Source organism: Uloborus diversus, chromosome 8 (assembly GCF_026930045.1).
Source record: "Uloborus diversus isolate 005 chromosome 8, Udiv.v.3.1, whole genome shotgun sequence".
Classification (NCBI taxonomy): Eukaryota; Metazoa; Arthropoda; class Arachnida; order Araneae; family Uloboridae; genus Uloborus; species Uloborus diversus.
The window spans coordinates 43,648,109-43,669,618 of record NC_072738.1 but is presented as its reverse complement, the minus strand read 5'-3'; the positions used below and the strand labels follow the sequence as shown (position 1 = coordinate 43,669,618).

The 21,510-nt window shown below is 32.8% G+C and overlaps 1 protein-coding gene across 3 annotated transcripts in view; it reads right to left on the bottom strand.

Moving 5' to 3' along the window:
• Positions 1 to 21,510, bottom strand: part of LOC129227562 (epsin-2-like) — a 42,318-nt gene that overhangs the window by 20,014 nt on the left and 794 nt on the right. For all 3 annotated transcript variants that reach the window (XM_054862141.1, XM_054862142.1, XM_054862143.1), the window contains exons 2-4: positions 10,669 to 10,972; positions 3,210 to 3,458; positions 2,058 to 2,118 (exon numbers count right to left, since the gene is read on the bottom strand). In XM_054862141.1, coding sequence (XP_054718116.1) covers positions 2,058 to 2,118; positions 3,210 to 3,458; positions 10,669 to 10,944 — 586 coding nt within the window. In that variant the 5' untranslated portion in view covers positions 10,945 to 10,972. The remainder of the gene's footprint in view (positions 1 to 2,057; positions 2,119 to 3,209; positions 3,459 to 10,668; positions 10,973 to 21,510) is intronic.

The following is a 21,510-nucleotide window of genomic DNA, read 5'->3' as shown; positions in this document are numbered from 1 at the left end:
TTTCCAAATATACATACACATATATTCAATTTCTTTGATGTTACTTTTGTTTAATATATAGAGAAAATACAAAATTTTATCTTCAGAATATTATCTGATCTTCATTGCTTTAGACAATAATGTGCTAAACACAGTATATTTAATATAAATTGTAAGTTTTTAAGGATTTTTATTATTTAGTAGCAAAAATACCCAGAGTTGCCTGGGTCAGTAATAATTATGAGAAACAATCGTTACTTGCACTTGTTTTCTGTTTTAAGTGAAAGATTTTAAAACACACCTTTTTGATGTGATTAAAAATCGAGCTTCTTCCTTTCTTATAAAACTAAAATAGCAATAAGTATAAAGAGCAAAATAGTACTCATTTAGAAACGAAAGCAAGAAATTAAAGCATATACAAATTTGAAGAATTTTTAAAATATGAAATTAAACTTCACATGTTTAAAAAGATTTATCAGTTTAATACTTATTTTTTTAACATGGAGAGTCTTACCTTCTCTGTATCTCTGTTGAAGTACGAACTGTTTAAAAAAAATGTAGCCGCTCGTAATCCCCTTATACTTGCTTTAGTTATTTTGGGAAATTTCATTTATTGTGAGTTCTTGGTGTGATTTAAAATGCTACCGAATTTGCGAGAATCGTTTTGGGATACCTTGTATAATGCTCCCTCTCCTTAATTTGCAAAACGGTATGTTACAAATTTTCGTTAAAGAGATCCATTTGCCAATCTTGTGGAAAAACGTTTCTTTAAGATTTGACTTGAGAAAAGCCTTGAACAGTCAGACGAAACGCAAAAATATTCAACAATACAACAATTCTAGATATCAACTGGGAATTGAGATGACGCACTAAATAATGAATTGAGTTGATGAAAGCCTTTGAACATGGAACTAAAAAGCATATAACTCGTTTTTTATACAACTTCCTAATAGATGCCACCTTTAGCAGAAAAATCAGAGCTTTCAATGGACACATAATGTTAACACGCACACATATTTTTTCACCCCCTTATTGGGGCATTTATGCAAAAATTGGGATAAAAGTTAGAACAAAAAAGGAACTATCAATCAGATTTTTTTTTTGAACTGGTCTATAAACCTTCCCAGTACCAAAAGAAACAAATGGTGAAAGTTTCAGCCAAATCTGACAGGTAGTTTCTGAGAGCTTAGGGAACACACCCACAAATTTATCAACGTCCATTTATATATATATAGATAACTACTCTCAAATCTTATGCAACAAATTCAAAATCTAGTCATTATCTTAAATGTTTCGTGTAGTCGCCATGTTTAGTCATCCCTAAAATGGAAGTAGACGAGATTATTAAGTGCCCAAGTTTCCAAAAGCAGAATTCTATGTTTTTCTCAATGCAAACTATTGAAAATAACATAAAATGCACAATAAATCAAGTTCTTTTTTAAATTAATAATTTTCATGAAAAGTGAAATTTTATCTGCACAATTGTATTTTTGATCCGAATTGCTATGGAGGCTTTGCTACAAACTAAATGCTTCTCACACCATATATGGCTATGTTCTGGGCTCAGATGAGATTCCCCTTAAAGTACCTACCAGACACTTTTTTTCCCTCCAGACTTAAGCCAGCCTCTGTCTGCGGTGCAAAGCACAATAATATTTCGTTATTGCAATCTGCTCCTCCTATATAGATCACGTGCGATCACATGATCGAGGGATAATTATCTGTAATCTTTTAATGATCTTCCCTATATAAAAATCGTCGCACAACTAAACAAGTTAGTTAGTTAAGAGAAGTTCCTGCTGTTATATTCCATGTAAAAATAAAAATGTGATTTGTGAATGTAGCTTTGTCCTCTTCCTATGTGGTGGATTATCACGGCACAACACTGCAACTTGCGAAAACCAAGATTCGTAATAAGAACCGAGCGGCGGTTCTTACAATATATATATATATATATATATATATATATATATATATATATATATATATATATATAATCTTCAAAACTTGCATTCAAATATTTATGAGTTATTGCTAAATATTAAATTATTGCATAGCATAATTTTGGATTTACATACCACCAGGAGACAGCATATCTTCATCAAATGAATTTTGGCTGAACTCTGATGATCCATATGGCTATAAGGATAAGAAAGATAGTTAATTTATGCTTTTAAAGTGTAATGAAGAAACTAAATAAGAAGCACAGATGCCAGTTGAAGAAAATTACAAAAACACGTATTCATTCGGAGAGGAGAGACGTGAGAAAGTATAAAAGATCAAAGTTTTTAATGAGAACTTCATTCTGATTTTTTACTACTTCCACACACAATAGTTACAAAATTCTATAGCGTCTTCTTATACAATATTACATCCACAAAATAGAATATTGTTCCTAAAAATTAATTTAACAATGACATCACATTAGGCACTTGAAGATGAGTGAATAATTCAAAAATAGGAAAAATAATTCATGGATTTCATTTTTAAAAAAAGAATAGGCATAAATGTAATTGGTAAAAAAGCTTGTTTCTGAGTTTTCTTTCGAACATTTCATACCTGTCTGCAGTAGTCTGAAAATTTTGTGCAATTAAAAGTTGTTACAGCTTATTTCATAGTTCTAAAATAGTTTGAACAAATTTAAAATGTATTTTAGTGTGTTAGAGATATACACTTCAGAAAAAAAAAAAAAGAAAAAAAAAGTGACTCTAGCATTTTGTTTCCATATTTAGTATGTTAGCTATGTTACCTTGACTTTTCTAACATGAAGTAATTTAATTATCACAAAATGTGGATTAAATAATAAATGGAAACATTTTTTTAATTGCTTTCAATAATTTAATCATTTATTTTCATCTAAAACTTGACTTTCCTTAACATTCAGCAACAAAACGAAAAAAAAATTAAATTAAATATAAATAATTTAATTAAGTTTTGAGAAAATATGCAAGCAGTTAAAAACACCAGTCATCAGATTTTTTTTTGACAGCAACAATAAATGAAATTACAACTGACATCACTGTTGATGAAAACATTATTGAAATAAACAGATAGAATACAAATTTCAAATTTAGAAATAGTTTTTTTCTTTTTTTGTAATTCATTTATGTCAAATTCGCAACTCTTTATCATAGTGTTAAAGGACAGGTTGGCTAAGAAAGAACATTAGCATTATTTTATACAACACAATTATTTAAAAAAAAAAGGTATTTAAAACCCAACAAACATACCATAGCAGTAATATTACATATTCTAGGAGCAGATTCTTGCTTCACATATGATGTAGCCCTGGCAAATCGTTCTCGAGCTTTTAAGGCTCTAGCTCTTTCATTTTTTAATCGTTCATCATCTTTAAGTAAAGCCACCAGCTGTTTTGCCTTCTCACGAACATTAACACCTTGGTCTTTGCTTTCTTCAAAGTATTGAAAATCTTTTAAAGTTTGAATGGCAAATATATTTTCTTTGCATTGTTGAGTCACCTTTATATAAGAAATAAGAAAATAACTGAAACTATTAGTAATTACTAAATTCTGGTTTTACAACAAAATAAAAAAACATAAAAAGTTCAAAATTTTTTTTTAAAGATAAATTTGAACTAGATTAAAAAAATAAACCCGGAAATTATACATCCAAGTCAACTACAGTCGATTCCCGATTAGTAGGTTCAAATGAAACCGGGGAGCAATTCGGTTCAGCAAACTTCTAATTAAAGAGGAGAATGCAAAAGAAATGTACTTATCACTGATTAATTTACATAAACAAAAATCAAACAATACAATAGTGTTGAATTAGAATACACAATTAAAAATTATTATTAAAACAGGTATTTCCTAAGTGATTTGGTGCATTTAAAAATTTTTTTAACAACGTCTTGGAGGAATAATTTTAAAATTCCCTCATTTTTTTATTCATTTTTTCTGGTGAAGGGTTGCGGTTCGACAATTTGATGCATGAGTTTGGCATTTTTTAAAAAAGCATCACACTAATGGAGGAGCATGGGTGCAAGTTTGGTGATGTGTCTAAGACGGAAAATATTCTCAGCCCCCCCCCCCCCCAAGCATGCATGCTTAAGGAAAAATTTTATGTATAAATGTTGTAGCTTTTACGCCAGTTTTTGAATCTTGGTTTGATTTGTATTTTACGATTTTAACTTTTCTAATAATAACATGAATCTAGTTTAAATGGTAATATTTAAGCGTTTTGATATTGTAATTCCAAAAACCTAACAGTCGGCAATAACTGGGGGTCTGGGGACTCTCCCCCAGAATTTTTTTTTAATTGAAGTCCAAAAAATGCAATAGTAGACCATTTTGGTAAAGTTCAGGGAAAGGAAGGGTATGGGAGACTAATGATAATGAACTGGCACCAGTCACTGAACCCCACACAGTCTTCATTTCAAAAAAGAATTCTTTTCAGTGACTCTCTTACATCATTTTCAGTGACTCAAAATCATTTTTTTCAAACTGATAGTCCCAAAATCACAATATTGGGCGAACTTCAAAAATATTAGAGAAAGAGGGGGAGGGGGCACTGAGGGCTCTCCCCGAAAATGAAGCTTATAAAACGAAATTGTACTCCATCTTTTACAACATGTTATACGCTTTTTGAATGCATTATCGAAGGGATGAAGTTCAAGAACTCTCCTCCGGCAATATTTCGAAATTGAAGTAACAAAAACGCAATTTTAGACAATGTTGAATAATGTTAGGGGTAAAAGCGTTCAGTGCTTACCGCCATTAGTTTTTTTAAGATCGTGAACATTTTTATTGCAGCAATAAAATCGCTTGGGACATAAGATTTTCACTTTTGCAACATAAATCAGTTCTGATTGTCTACCAATGGTAGAACCATTAAACCAGAAAAGGAGGGGAAAGGGTATGGGAGACTAATGATAATGAACTGGCACCAGTCCCCCATAGTCTTCATTTGAAAAAGAATTCTTTTATAAGATAGCAGGTGGTGAAATAACGCTTCAGTGAAGTAGGTATATTTTTTAAACGAGGTACACTTTTCAATATTCATTAATTTTAAAAAAAGCAATAGGGAAACTGAATCCTCACCCCAGGGATAGCCCCGAATCACATCCCTCTTAAGGCACTTAAATATATTTCAGCTTCGAAAAATTTTCGGAAGAGAACTCCCAAATCCCTTCCTCTGAGTTCACCACAAATATCCTAAATTTGAGTTTTTAAGACTTCAGTTCCTAATTTTTTTTCTAGAAACAGTACTCCTCTTACCTATATACATGACTTATGACCGTCTAAAAGTTTTAAAACTGTAATTTCTGAAACATTTTGAAACAAACTTCCTACTCCCTTCCTCCTTAAGTCCTCCAAAGATAGCGCAAAACAGAGCTCTTAATATTTCAGAAACCAAAACATTTCGGGATGGGCAACAGAAAACCCCCCTCCCGACCCCTCCCCTTGTGTTTACTGAAAGCAGTGTAAGTTTGCGTTTAAGATTTATTTTTCTATTGAAAAAGCAACTCCCCATCCCACATCGCCAAAAACAGCCCAAAGTTTTAAGACTTCAATTTCGAAAATGTTTCGAGAAAAACCACTGGATTCCCTAACTCTTAACTCACTCAAAATAGCCAAAAAAGCATTACACTACTTCAGAATGGAGAAATTTTCCGTGTCCCCCCCCCAACTCCATTAAGTCATTTAAGTATAGACTCAACTTCCTTAAGTCATTTAAGTATAGCCTCAAATAGTTTTTAAGACATCAGTTACAAAACATTTTCAGATTAGAACACCAAAACCATCTCTCATAAATTCACCAATGATTGCCTAAATTATTGTTTTTAGGACTCCAGTTTCCGTTTTTTTATTTTTTTTAACCTCCTCCTCCCCCCTTTTACATCATTAAAACATCTTAATCATTTTGGACTTAATTTTTTAATAGTTTGCAGAGGAGAAATCTTGAACTACTCCTAGCTTCAAAAATAGCTTTCAATTCATTTTATCGATATTTTATTCCAGAGCCCTTGAGTGCCCCCCCTCCCCCTTAGATTGTCCAAGATATAAACGTTTTAAGACGTGGGTTAATTTGCGACTTACCCTTACTTATTGTAAGAGCAGCGTTTTTCGTTATTTTCTTCCCGTTTCCCCCTTCGAGCTTTCTCTAGCTCCCCCCCCCCATATTTCCATTCTAGCGAGTTTTAAAATATAAAGACAGTAGAATTTAGTGATTCCTAAAGTTTTAGAATATTTTACTAGAAACATGTCAAAAATGCAGGAATAGTTGCCTATTGATGTTTCAAACCAGCTTGAAATTTTCCCCCGATTCTTTCCAAAATTCCCATTTTGACTAAAATCTTCAAAATCCACGATCGTTTCTGTTTTACCTGGGATGTGGATGCCCTTTGCTGTGGCGTAAACATTTCATCCCGTCAGCAATCACTCTCAATCGGTGGTTCAGATTCAGAAGTTTGCAAAAAAAAAAAAAAAAACGCAAATGAAGGAAAAACGAAACATGATCAGACATGCAAGAGAAAATGCTAAATTTTCAAATAAGAGATGATTAATTCTAAAAATCAGGGATAATAGCGAGTAACTCTGCGGTCTGCAGTTGGAAATAACATAGCAACCTAAAAAAGGTCAAACAGCGCGAGTCTAAAAGCCACTCCTCCAAAAGCACGCAAACAAAACAAGCCCATGGCAGAAATTCGAGAGAATGTCGATGTAAATTCGTGGTTATGGAACAGTCCAGTAATATTAAAGCATATTTTTCAAACACTCGATTTTTCTTTTTTAAGTAAAAACTGAAGGAAAGTCATCGAATTTCTGTCCGTCTCGACCTCCGTCTCGGAAATTTTGTCCAAGACTGAAATCCGTCCTAAGACGGAAGGTCTTGCACCCATGTGGAGGAGGATGATTAATAGTGTTCCACACAGCATAAATATTATTTCTAATGCATTTGCAACTTCTTTAAGGGATATGACGAAGGTCTCATTGTCATTGATTTTGGAGTCGGCACCATCTGTCACAGACGATTTTATTTTTTATTTTTAATTGAAAAGAGAGATACCTTTCAATTTATTAGAAAAGTATTTTTGCATTTTTCAGTTTATTTTTCATTCTATAATTATAATACATAATTATGAGAGACTCACGGTTTTAATAACTTCAATTTTCATACTTAAACTAATTATAGCAGGTTATCCAGTTAAACAGGGGTCAGTTATACAGGGCCGATGCCAAGGGAAAGTGTGTGTGTGTGGGGGGGTGCTATAACCCCTCCCCCCAGTTCTTCAGAAATGGGACTGCCAATTTCCTTTTAGCAATGCAACAAACAAAGAAAATATAAATGAACAATTGAAACAATAGTGACAAAAATTTATTAAGATTATCTAAGTAAGGGCCGCGGAAATGTATGCTTCAAACATTTTTTAATGCAAAAAAAAAAAGTATTCAGTGCTCTATTTACAAAGCCCCAGAGTAGGTATGTCTGCCTAATCGGAAACTATGGGCTCGGCTCAAATTAAAGTATTGTGCATAGAGTAAAATTAGCATAATGGGGTGGAGGATTGGCGACAAGGCGTGCACGCCTTGTCTCTCGGCAGCCCTGGTTATACAAAACCATGCTTCATGGTTCTTCAGTTTGAAAAAAAATAGATAAATAAATAGGATGGCTTCATAGTGGCCGCCAAAACATTCCCATACGTAATTTTTTTGATGAAAAATATTGTCCTGAAAATCGTTGCTAAGTGGAAAAAAATGCATGGATCACCGAAATATATTTGAAACAGAGAGATAGAGAGAGAAAAAAAAGTTTAATGCTAAGAGAGATTTAAAGTATTGTGATGAATACTTACACCAGAAGTTCTAACTGTTTGAACGTAAAAATCGTAAGTAAATCAAAGCTTAATCAAGCGATACAGGAGGAACATTTAAAATAAAATGAAGTGGAATAAATAGGACCTAAGGTATCACAGAAAATTACCACATCCGTTCAAAATGTTAAAAGGTTTTTTTCTAGTGCCGCAGACGCTTGTATTTCAAGAAAACAAAAATATTGGGCAGGAAATTGAGAATTTTACTATGGAAAATCCAAGCAAATAATCATGTTTGGCAAAGGAAAATTGGAAAAAAGTATTACTACAATATTTTTATTAATAATTAAAGTTTAAAATAAAGATAGGGACGTAGCCAAACTGAGTGTAGAGTGGAGAACTCCAATTCCTTCTTTTTCCATCCCCAAAGCTTATCTGGAATTGAGTTTTTAAAACTTCGGTTTAGAAAAAATTTTGGGAAAATGTTCTCAAACCTCATTTTTTTCCCTAACTTCATTAAAGATGGTCTACACATGAGTATTTAGGACTGCAATTTCGAAAACCATAAGAGTGCACTCAATGTAATTCTGGAGAAACGCCCTCTCAATTAATCATTCATCATCATTCATGGTCAAATAAATTTCGTCTTTTGGACTTGAATTAAAAACATTCCCAGAGGTCTCCTGACCTGTCCTCCTCCTAACATTACCAAAGATTCTCAAAAATTTCATTGTTAAGGCTTCAGAAAATGCTTTGAGGGAGATCTCCCAACCCCCCTACACCTTTAACAGTATTGAAATTCTCCTATGATTGCATTAATTGAATTTCAATTTTGAAAATTTGCCAGGCGAGGACTCCCAATCTCTCCACCCATTAACATTACCAAAATTCTTCTAAAACCAGGGTTCATACTCTATTTGGATAAAAAAAATTCCATGACTTTTCCAAGGCATTTTCATGACTTCATAAAACTTTCATGACCTTGTTACATAAAAAGAACAGCACTATTTAATGCCAAACATGCCAATTTTTGGAAATGAGCATTAGCAAAACTTCAGATTTGAATACCACTACCTCATCAAAGCACTAAGTAAAGTGAAAATACAGTGAATGATATAATGATGCTTAAATGTCTAATAATTTTTCTGTAAACAGGCAGAATGATAAAGAATGGAGAAAAGATTGAATGAGTCAATAGGAAGTTCCAATAAATTTCCTTCAAAAAATGCTTTTTAGTGTCAACAGTTCATTTAATCATCCACATAACTTGACTACATTTCGGTTCTTTAAAGTAATGCAACATATGTAAAGCAACATTCTTTAGCAAATTCCTGTTTCTAAACCAGATATTTATTCAAAAAAAAAAAAAAAAAAAAAAAAAAAAAAAACATTCAAAATAGTGAATAAATCTTCTGATTCAAATGAACTTGTTTATTTATTTGCACATTTTCAAATGCATATAAATTAATAGGGTCAGTAACTCCAGAGCATAGTTCTTGATTCCCGACATTGAACGTAGCAGTGGGTTGCATCGACTAGTTTTGCAGGCCGTATGTTAGGCACTACTGTTTTACAGTAATTAGAATTCCCTTTTTTCTCTATTCTATCACCTGAATAAAGATCTAAGATCTTTGTTTTCTAAAACCTTCAACAAATTAAGTTAAGCTCTGATAAATTTAAAAATAAAGTTTTTAAAAGTGATAGAAACGAACTCGGGTGCAATTGAATTGCGTTTGAGTAGGCGTGGCAAAATGAAGAACATACAAGTTCACTACTACAGAATATAAAATAAAAGAAGTGTTGAAAATAATTGTAAATTAAAAATGAGTGATGTCCAAGCAGTAAAATCACATTGCAAAAAAATACGAGGGGCTGCTACAGAATTGGATGCAATGAAATTTAAAAAATGATTTGTTTTTGAGATCATTCAATTTTCCACTTTTAATAGTTTTTATGCACAATACTGTTAAATCACTCAAGTTTTAATGCTTTTTTAGCTACTGTTCCTTTCTCTTTGCCCAGGACATTTTCCATGACTTCAAATTAATTTCCATGACTTTGAAAGAAAATTTCAATTTTCCATGAATTTCCCAGGTCTGAAATTAGCTTATTTTTTTTCCATGACTTTCCAGGATTTCCATGACTCGTACGAACCCTGTAAAACTGCGTTTTCTACGGACCGGAAATTTTTCGAGAGAATGCTCCTCTCTCTGTCTCTCTCGCCAACATCATCAAAGAACGTCTTAAATCTCATTTTTAGTGCTACAATTATGAAACATTTCTGTACACAAGCCCCTTCAAACCCTCCCCCCCCCTTCAGTGACAGTAAGGGGCCACCGAATGTATACCCCCCCTCCCGTTTTATGACCTAGCGACAACCCAACTTTGACGACTTTGAGATCATGACGTATTTAATGTGCCCCAGTCACCATTAATGAACATGGAGGCTCTTCGGCTGACTGGCACGGAATCCAGGATTTTCCGGTTACGAGTCTGATGACTTACTAATCAGACTACCATGGTCACTTAGAGACTGGTTTAATAGGGGGTCTACTATACTTGAAAAAAAAAAAAAAAAAAATTAAAAATTACATCAGATCAAAGTGCTTTTTCAGAAAACAAACAAAGAAATTAAACCACAATTGTACAAGTACATTTACATCTATGTAAAGAAAAAAATAACTAATAAAAACAACCACCTAAAATATGTTTAGGAACTTTTAATATAATCTGTTACAATTGGGTAATTATGTCTAATATTAAAAAAATTCTTTTCAATACAAAATCCAAATACTTTGAAATATCAGTGAAGAATAAAACATTATTTCCACACAATTCAAAAATAAATCAAAAGTGCCTGTTTGAATTTAAAAATAAATAAATAAAAACTCAAACAAGTATTTTTATACACATACCTTTTCTGAGCCAGTCTTAATCAAATATTCCAGCAAAACTAGGGCTTTGTAGACATGCTTCCAGTTTTTCCCATGATCATTTAATCTTTTCCATATGACTTGCATAATCTCTGAGAATGCAACAACATTGTAAGTCAAATCAGCTATTTCACTCATTAAAGTTCCAGATGGGCCCCATGGATCATTCGAAGTAGCTTCACGTACTTTAACTTGAGCATCAGAATAGTTTTTTACAACGTTTTTCACATTTCGCCTTAAACCATGAACATTTATCATTTTGCCTTGATGTTAAATTCTTCTAACTCTAAAACAAAAAATATATATGCAACATTTTAATCAAAGGATAACTATTCATTCTTAAAAAAGAAATAACACAAAAGTATACAATTTTACTAAATACCATAAATTAGCAAATATTATTATTATGGCTTGACAGATGAATCTTGAGCTGTTACATATTCCAAGCATTTTTTTTTTGGCTGAATAAAAAGTCATTAGATTTTTTTTTGCAATAGATGTTAGGTGTGCAGTTTCCGAAATATTTGCAGCACTTGCAACAGTAGTTGTTACGTCATAAAATGCTGAGTTTAACTTTTATTGTAAAGAACAAATTGAGCAATGTAGTTTAGATTGAAGATCATTCATGGAACTGTTCATGCCCACCTACTGAATTTAGGATACGCAAGGACGTAGCCAAGGGGGGGGTCCATGGGGTCCGGACCCCCCCCCCCCCTTCCCGAAAGACCACTGTCTGCTTTTTCTCGGTTGTTGCACCTCACGACAACAAAAATTTTCCAAAGAGAGAAATTTTATGAAACCCGGTATTTTCCCCTTAAATATTCCCATTTATCGACAATTTTCCCGCGTCCGAGTCAATTCAGAACACGAGAACCTCGTGAAATAACTGCGGGTTCCCAGTTGCCGCCGGTCTCTTCCTGTGTCGCGAAGAATCCGTCCGAAAACGACGAATTTTCAATTCAACCCAACTGGGTTGTGACCTTGAAATTCGGCCCCTCTCCCTCAGCCCACCAAATTGCCATCGGCAAAGTAATTGAAAACAAACATTCCCCAGTCTCATTGGGGTGGTTTTCTTTCTTTCTTCTTTTCGTTTTGACTCTTCTCCCGTTTGGACTTGATTTCCTAGACACATGCTGCACGAAGGACAGCCAGAGTGAGGTGCATCCCTGGTGAATTAGTAATTGAAATTCCTATTATTTTCTGTTTTAACACACAGTTTTTTTCTACCACGCGCTTATAGGAAACATATCTTGAACAAAATTGTAATTAGAAGAAAATTAAGTGTACATAAACTAGGTAAGTTGTAAGATAAATAAATACCTTTGTGCTAAATAGTAAAGTCAGAACAAACAACGTAAGTAGAAGCACAAATTTGTAAATTACCGCAGACACGTGTTTCGGCGTTACAGGGAACGCCTTTTTCAATGCAAAAAATAATGAGCTTATGGATGAAAGTCTTTTCATCCATAAGCTCATTATTTTTTGCATTGAAAAAGGCGTTCCCTGTAACGCCAAAACACGTGTCTGCGGTAATTTACAAATTTGTGCTTCTACTTACGTTGTTTGTTCTGACTTTACTATTAGGTAAGTTGTAGTGTTTCCTTTTAAAGTTTTCTTAACAATACGAGCAATTTATGTGTCAATATGTTTTCCCATTTAAAAACTAAGTTCCGACAGCAACGAAAAAAAAATTCTACACATTTCGTGTGATTGAGGATGAGAAAAAATAAATATTAATTATTAATTTATTTTTGAACTTTATATTTTTGGTATGATTTATTTCAGATTCATTTTATATTTTGATTAATAATCTTATTTAAACTTTTAGTTTATTTTTAACAATAATAGATTACTTATCTCCCCGGAAGCTTACAACTTTTAAACTGTAATCCTGAAAAGTTCGTTTTTTTCTTTTTTTTTTTTTTTTGAACACAAGTGGATAAATAAATTTGAAGTTGATGCAACGAAATTACTTTTCGCTGTATCAAAATTTTATGAAGCGAAGAATGAAATTGAAAATTACTTGAATATTTTACTGTAATCAGTTTATGAAATTGCAAGTTCGGCCATATTAACACATGTAATTTAAAAGTAATTATTAGAAATTCGTACTTTTAAATCTTACTGAAATGTGAGTCTATGGTCGCAAGAGAAGAGCAGCTAGTCATTTTTAACTGAAGAAAAAAATCTTTCTTCGATGTTGTTCCGTTTTTCAAGAAAAGCATATTTGTATTTGTTTCATTGGAATAAATTTTCTGATTAGTATTTACCGCCTTTTTACTGAGGAATTATTTAATAAGCGTCTATGCATCCATCATTAGTAAATTGTGAAGGTAGCATTAAACGTAACAAAAAACGGACATCTGCATTTAACTATAAAATTACTAGGTGAAAGTTTCTGCTATTTACTGCGCATATAATTAAAAAAAGGTCAATGCGAGGTAAATTTTCTTGTGTTTTTCACGTCTAAACTAGATTTTTTTTTTACTTTTAATTTCTTCAAGTTAAAATTATTTGCTGTTTCTTGCAATAGAATATCTTTTACTAACATCGCATAAAAGAAAGAAAAAAAAAAGTCAATACCTACGTTATAAAATATGATATGCTTTTGAGAATACAGGATGATTACAAAATCGCTCCTAGAATGGAAGTTATACCAATTTGAAAATGAAAGAATCAGAAGTGTTATTCTTGTTAGATGAATTTTGGAAGGTAGATTTAAATCATTACTGGATTTTCAACCACAATCATTCTAAGAGTTTTTACAAAAGATTGTCTTTAGGCTGTTGAACATCAGATGACTGTTGAGCAAAAAATTTATAAACTGAGGCTATAAGAAACCTATAAGTTTTGATTCCAAAAATTGGCTAGCTTTATGCATATTACATATTGTTGAAAATGTATCTAATTTAATGCTACTGTATTATCTCAATCGCAAACGGAACGAAGATTACCTTAATGATCAAAATTTGACGTTTGACTCCAAATTATGAAATTTTCGAGTCGAACACTTGCTTACTGCTAATAAAGACAGTAAAGTAACCAGGTTATAATCAAATATTGACACGATAATTCGTAATAGAGTATATTGCCGTTTCCCCTGTAGTTGTTTACAATTATATTTTTAATTTGAAAAAGACTGATTTGTACAGAAGTTTTTTTGTATTGGCAGAATAAACTGGTGTTTGGTGGTGAAATAGGTGGGTGCGATGCCTCCTCTTGATCTTTTAAATGATATATCAAATTGAAAACATCAGAGGAAAATCGCCAATAATGTTTAAATCATTCATGACCTCATAAAAATTTTTTATAAAAAGCGATCATTTGCATTTTTTCCAAAATGTTAAAATAAAAATACATAGATGCTTAATTTCATTCACCATACATTCCATTACTCGACAGGTAAAAGATCTCTCAGGTATTCGTTTGGCTTGACAAAATTAAACCCCTAGTGCAGTTTCGCATCGAAGAGAGCTCAAGTGTCTCCATCTGTTGGAAACTCGGCATCGAAATTTCCTGTGCAGTCACATCCGTGCCTTAATGGTAGCATTTGAAAGACTAGATGCCATATCGGTGGTTCGCACTAGGTGCGAAAAGGCTAAAGCCTCTAACGAAGCCCCATTAGAAAGAAAAAAAAAATACCATAACGGATCCTAAGATAGCTTATTTTACCAATTCGTTTTGCAAAAAAATAATAACGATGGAAAAAAACGGCAATACGCATTTTTTTTTTTTTAATGATTGCAGCAAAGGAAGTCTCCGTCCATCAAAGAGTTAATAGTTTGTTCAAGCTTTTAAATGATGGTTAGAAATGATAATTAGAAAACGGATAAAATTAGAAATTTATTCAATTTCGTATTATCAAAAGAATGTTATAAAGTAGATAAATAAAGAACTAGTTCAAGCTTTTTAAATGAAACCTTGCTAATATTTTCGTCGAGAGGGTGGTTGAATTTTGCCAGAAATCTTGTTCAAATCGGACAGGGTGGCGGAATTATGTTATATTGCATTCATAGTTATACATTCGACTCGATAGATACAGATTTCTTTATTTTTTCAAATAGAATGACTTGTACATATTTTGTTGAAATATATTACAAAGCTTTAATATTTTATTAAACTATTACCTGCGTTTTCCAAGTAATCCATAGAACAGTTTTCGTTTTCCGATTTTCTTTTATTGTACACTTTTTGTTAATAGGAATTTATATCACTCATTTTCAAAGCATCAGAACAGAGGAAGCTTATGTGATGGAATTTTTCTATCCATGTATGAAAACTTAGTATGGGATAACTTTTAGTTTAATGTTAATTTTATAAACTGACAATTTTTTTGCCACTTAATGTAAAATTTTCGTTAACTAATTTTTTAATAAATGCTCTATCAATTTCAATTTTTTAATTAATTTTAGTTAACTATCATTTTTAATAATTAGTTTTAATTGGATTTATTTTTTAACGTAAATATGAGCTACTAATTTTGCTTTAGCATGCCTCCTCTTTTGAAGTTCGTGAAACCTTGGACCCCCCCCTTAACAAAGTTCTAGCTACGTGCCTGGGATACGTAAGCCCAATTTTGGGTTTCTCATGAACTCAAAGTTCATTTTATGCATGAAAATCATTGGACACCAGCCAAAATTTAATGTAGTTCAGATAAGAAGTATTGCCCCACCCACAGGGTTGGCTTTCTGCCGGCAGAAACTAGTTTTTGCCATGTCAGTGGCAAAAACTAGTTATAACCGGTAAAAACTGGCAAAAATTTGAACAAAGCGTCTTTAATAACTCAAGTAATTATTAAATGATGTTTGTTTGAGTAAACTAAAAATAAAATAGTAAACTTCATTTCATCATTGTAAAAAATAAATTCCTATGTTAGTGCCCTTAATTTAGTTCAGAAAAGAAAAATATCAATTGCAGATGATTGTAATATTTGGATTTAAATCTAACAAAGGACAAAAAATCATACGGGTGCTTCGGAAAGAAGAGTGACATACAGAATTAAACAGGCATTACTGATTGTAATTTGTTCGCTTATATGCTTGATCTAAATTGCTTGTGATTAAATTATAATGTGCTTCAAGAAGAAAGTGCCAGAATTTTACTTGCCAATATTAACCTAGATTTTATACCTAATGTCATAGCTTTGCAAAACTAATTGACTCCATTTCTCGAAATTTATTTTTAATGTCAAATGTTTACTACTACCCCAGTTACTACATAGTGGACCAGTTTAAAAAAAAATATACGTATGTACAATAGATAAAAGTTTCACGAACATTGCTGATTCCTTGGTGCATTGCCTGCTAGCTCTTCTGTTGCAAGAATATTTTTATTTTTGCGTATTAAATTGATAAACTGTTCAGATTTTTGAAACCACCTTTTCAAAGAGGCAACAGCAGGGTCCAAAAAGGTAATATTTTTATTTTGAATTGCGATAATATTGTAATCAAATTGTACTTTGGTTACAATTATTTTTCTATGCATTTTCAATAATTAATTTTTTGTCATTTTGTAAGTTTTTGCAAGTTTCTGCCTCAAATGTGGCAGAAAGTGGTTTTTGCCATGCCGGTTTTAACTGGTTTCTACCAGTAGTTTTAACCGCCTTGGCAGAAACTTGCCAACCCTGCCCACCCAACATACTTGCCTGACCTTGTGTTGTCATACTTCCACTTGTTTCATTCTCTTTAAAACTCCTTATGTTGAGAAAAGTTCAATTCAGATGATGCTATAAATCAGCAATTTATTGAGTTTTTTTTAACAATTAAAGGCAGGCCCTTCTACAAACAGCCATTACATTCTTTTATTAAAATGATTTTTAAAAAATTAATTAATGTTATGGAGAAATGAATTTGAAAATATTTAAATGGATAATTCAATTGATTTTGAAAGGGGAATGTCTCCCCCCTCCCCAAAAAAATCTGGTACTGCTTACTAGTGACCACTAAACTAAACTCAGTGGCACAACAGCCCATGAGGGCCAAGGCCTACTTAAGGTATGAAAGCCTTGGCCCCCATACCTTAAGTGGCACTCACCTTATGTGAACACATACCTTAAGTGGTACTCACACTTAAAGGTATGTGCCCATCTCAGTTTTCAAGATCGAGGGCGTTTGGGTGCAAGGCACAAACACATAGACGTAATGGTTCACTGGTCCAAAAGCAGAAACCCTAGGGTTCAGTTCCCAATCCCAGAATTGAACCTGGGTCTGCGGCACGGAAGTACGAAGTACTACTTTCAAGTCACTGGGGATAGGCATAGTGTGACCAAACAATTCGGGGAGGAGGGCATCAGGGCCGTCAACAAGAAGGGTTTGTTACCCACCTCTCTCTGGAAACTTAGTTCTGGTAAATCTCCCAAAAACTCACCCCTAACATCATTAAAAGTCGAATAAAATTCTTTTTGGAGCTCGAATTTCGAAAAATTTCCGGTCCTCATAACGATATCAAACATGGCCCACAATTACATTTTTTAGATTGTTCATTTTTGAAAACTTTTCAGGAGGGGGCCTTGGATTTCTCCTCTCCTTAACATCTCCGAATATCTTCTAAAACTATGTTTTTAGAATTGCAACTTTGAAAAAATTTCGAGGAAGAACCCCAAAACTCCAACTTTTAATGTACTTAGTGAAAAAATATAAAATTGTGTTTTTCAAGTTTCAATTTTGAAAAATGGCCAGGGAAAATGCCCCCACAAGCCACTTTTCCACCCTAGCCCATTAGCAAGATCGTCTAGAATGCATTTTACAAACCATATAAATAAGAGAAACTGATACTCTCTTTGATTTTTGTGCTAACTTCTTTCTAATTTTGGGATAAAAGGCTAAACGTCCAGCAAGTTGGGGAAAAGGGGGGATGTGCCCCTTCATACCCCCCTGACAATGTTACGCTTATGCCACTAGGCTTCACCAGTGATCACACTTAAAGATATAACTGAAAACCTGAGAGAATTTCGAGTTTTGAGAGAATTTGAATACAAAAAGCCTTATTAGAGTCAGCATCCATACTAGTATTGTGCTTCATGAGCTAAATTCCTAAGTAGAAACCCCCTACTGTAGCCCTACCAGTGGTGTTCCCATAGGGTATATACCATGTACGCCATATACTCTCAAACATTTTTAGACATATAGCGTATACCCTCTTACTTCATAAATTTTCATATTATGACATACTATGTCACAATATGAAAATTACATGATCATATACACAAATTGTACGTAATGAATTACTGGGAGTATACTCTCAGAAAAATTGATAGGAACATCACTGAGCCATACATTTCAAAAATGTATAAATTGTTCTTCAAATTAAGATAAAAATTGAGTCTCTAATCTTTAATGTCTACTCTTAACATTTTCTCTCATATAATTACTAAAATTGGTAAAAAAGACAAAAAAAATTTTTAGATACTAATGTATTTAAACTTCTATAAGTAGGTATTCATTTGAATATACCACTGACATGTTGAAAATTTGATATTCTGAAGGATGGTAAGAACCAGTTTTAACTGCTGTACCTCATATAGGTGAAATTCAGTCTGACTCTGATTAACCTCCAATAAAATCTGATTTAACTACCTCTTGAAGGTTAAATATGATAATAGACACAGAAGACAAACATGTATGTCATGTTACAAGGTAAAAAATGTGAACATAAGAGACATCTGACAAGTTGATTGAATTTTAAGGGCATAGGAAATCTTCTGCAGCCAAAGCACATCATTTGAGTTCTAGGCCATTCAAACGCAGAAAAGCCTGCCACACAGTTTAAGCACCAATGTTAAACTATTTAGCGAAATACTTTCAAACTTGCGGGACATAGGCGCTCTGCGGAAGATAAGTGAATCAGTTAACCCCCAACTATCCACTAAAAACAATAAACAGACACACTTTCAAACTTTTCAAAGTTAAAAAAAAAGTTCCAATAATTTGATGAATTTATCAAAATGCGCACATTTTACTTATCAAGTGCAAAAATCTATTTAAGAAGTTCCTATTTCTTTCTGTCCCCTTTCTTCCAATGACATCAAACATTCCAAGGTCACTGTAACCTAATTAGTTGACACCAGATTTTTCCATCAACACTCTTTTCAATTCTCAATGAGTGACCGGACCTTTTGTGCTCAAAAAGACCTCATATAAACCAATGATAGATGAACCGACGAGTTTCAACAATGAAACTCGCACCACGGCATGTTAATTTTATAATATGTTTTAATAATGTTTAACATGAAGAGAAAGGCTTCAATGAGACAAGGCTGAACTCGGTTTGGTAACTTAACTGTTTTAATGGCAAGACTGTGTCATTTAGGGCAGTGAAGAAATGAAAAATGGTCAACAATGAAAGCTACCTACTGGAGTTTCGAGTTAATTCACTGGAGTTAGGATTAAAATTTCAACTATCAAAATATCACCAAACACGCAATGGCTTTGTTCAAATGTAGAAGCAATTTTCACCCGTCATATCTTAACGGGCGATTTTCTAGTAAATAAAAATATATGTAACTGAATAAATCTTCTCTCTATGTTTTTGACTTAACCTAACTTGATCTGTTTGCACACTTTGCATGCATATGTATGTAATTATAAATTCTTGTTTAGCTTTTACACTCAGTCATTGTTTTTAGAGAAAGTGTGAATGTGTGTGAGAGTTGATTATTTTGGCTATTGTGCAGTAAAGTATTTTGCAGATCGTCCACGAAATTGGCTATTGTATGACTAGTTTCGTTCTTTACCTATTTAGCAGATTACCCACGAAATTCTCTTGTTCATAGTTGCCGTGCCACTTATCAGGGGTCTGTCCAGGATTTTTCGCTGGGTCCGTTTTTTGCGAAAAATAAAATAATTTTGTGAAAAGTGAATTAATTTTGTGAAAAATCAAATAATTTCACACAAAAAAAAAAAAAAAAAAAAAATTGTTAAATCAAAATTTTAGAATTTAGAGTGGGCACAAACTGCATCATTTAAACTTAAGGTAGAGTGTTTTCCTCTTCTATGTTGAGAACATCATTCTGGTGTGTTTTTCTAGTATCTGGCGGGGGGGGGGGGGAGGAATCGCTCCCTCAAGTAGCAATATTTATCTCCATTCTACATTATGTTAAATTATACTAGAAATATTTCTGTACAGCATTTAAAATAATTGTAACAAAAAATAAATAAATAAATAAAATTCAGACGAGGGTTCAGCATTTAACTTTTTGACCCAAGACACTCTTAAAAAGCACAGAATTTCCTTTAAAACTTATAAATTCCGTGATTTTAACAAAAATAAAAAGAGATTTTATTTGTTTACTTCTTAACAATGTGTATTAAACTTCAAAAAATCGGATTCCCATAGCGGATGCAAAGAGATCGCAATTCTCAAAGTGAAGGCATCAAAGGTATAAAAATGGCTTGTAAAAGAAATATTTTTGATTAAATTATTTTTAAATTGCATTTTAGAGTCCTATGATAAACATATCATTAATATCTGTGGACACAGTTGAAGCAAAAATAAAATTAAACCATCGATTCAGCATTTTAATTTTTGACTCATAAAAAAATGGAATTTTGCTTTAAAAACTTGAAATGCATGTTCTAACAAAAATAGAGACTTTTCATTTATTTGCATCCTAATAAAGCGAAGTTAGCTTGAAAAAAGAACAAAATATGATTCTTATATCGGATGTTAAAAGATTGTACTTTTCAAAATGTAGACATCTAAAGAAAAAAAAACGGCAAGTAAAGCAGTTTATTTAGAGTTAATCATCCTTGTTAGCATTGAAAAATCAAACCCATATAATTTTCTCCCAAAATAACAGTTAAACATCGTACAGCACCATAAAAACGCAAATATTGACTAACTGGTAAAATGATAACAATATTTTCTAATCAAGTCATTATAAAGGATTAACACCAGATGCTAAATGGCGATTATTTTTGAAGTTGGTAACCCTATCTGAAGCGATCATACTTTTTCCCCACACTTACTATCCCTTTGCAGTTCTAAGTTAATTTCGCTGATATATATTATTATAGTTTATTAAATCATCAGCAGGGAGAAAAGTGCTTACCAATGCCTTTTCAGAAAAGTTTACAACAACACCGCTGCTAATTAGCTGTGATAAAACAAACAAAATTATTTAAAACCAAACTTTTTTTCAGCTGTTAATTTCTTTCCAAGAAACAAACAATAAGCATTATACTTATTTGGCAGTAGCAATTTATCGCTTTGCAAGAGTGTGATTTTTTTTTTCTTTGCAAAATTAGCAGATTTTGTATAGCTGATCCCTCTAATTTGACCAAAAAGGTTTTAAAAATTATCGGTTTAATATGCCTTATTTTGCTTTCAGATTTGCTCTTTCAATAAACAATTTGTGAAAGATCAGTTCTTGTTTATCGGAATTTTGTGAAGGGTTCGTTTTGGTTGATCCGTATTTTGTGAAAGGTCCGTTTTGTTTGATCGGTATTTTGTGAAAGGTCCGTTTCGGTTGATCGGATTTTTGTGAAGGGTCCGTTAATGGACCCAAATATCCTCTGGCCAGACCCTTGCTTATTCTGCAGAGAATAGAGAGTTTACTGTAATGTTGAGCTTCATTTAATTCTACTGTCAGTTTGGCTTGGATCTACAAATTTTGAGTCCCCCTGCAAAAAATCACCAGTCCCCCTCTTACCGCTCACTGTATTGGCCTTGGACCCCTCTGTGAACCCCCTCCCCCCCTGCACTCCCGAGGCCTGTGAGTCAGCAGATCCCAGCCTGATGTCAATTAAGGTGCGCACAAACAAAATAGCTACGTATTACATTTTTTGTTCAAGATCCGGTTTAAATAGAACACAAAAGAAAATTGTT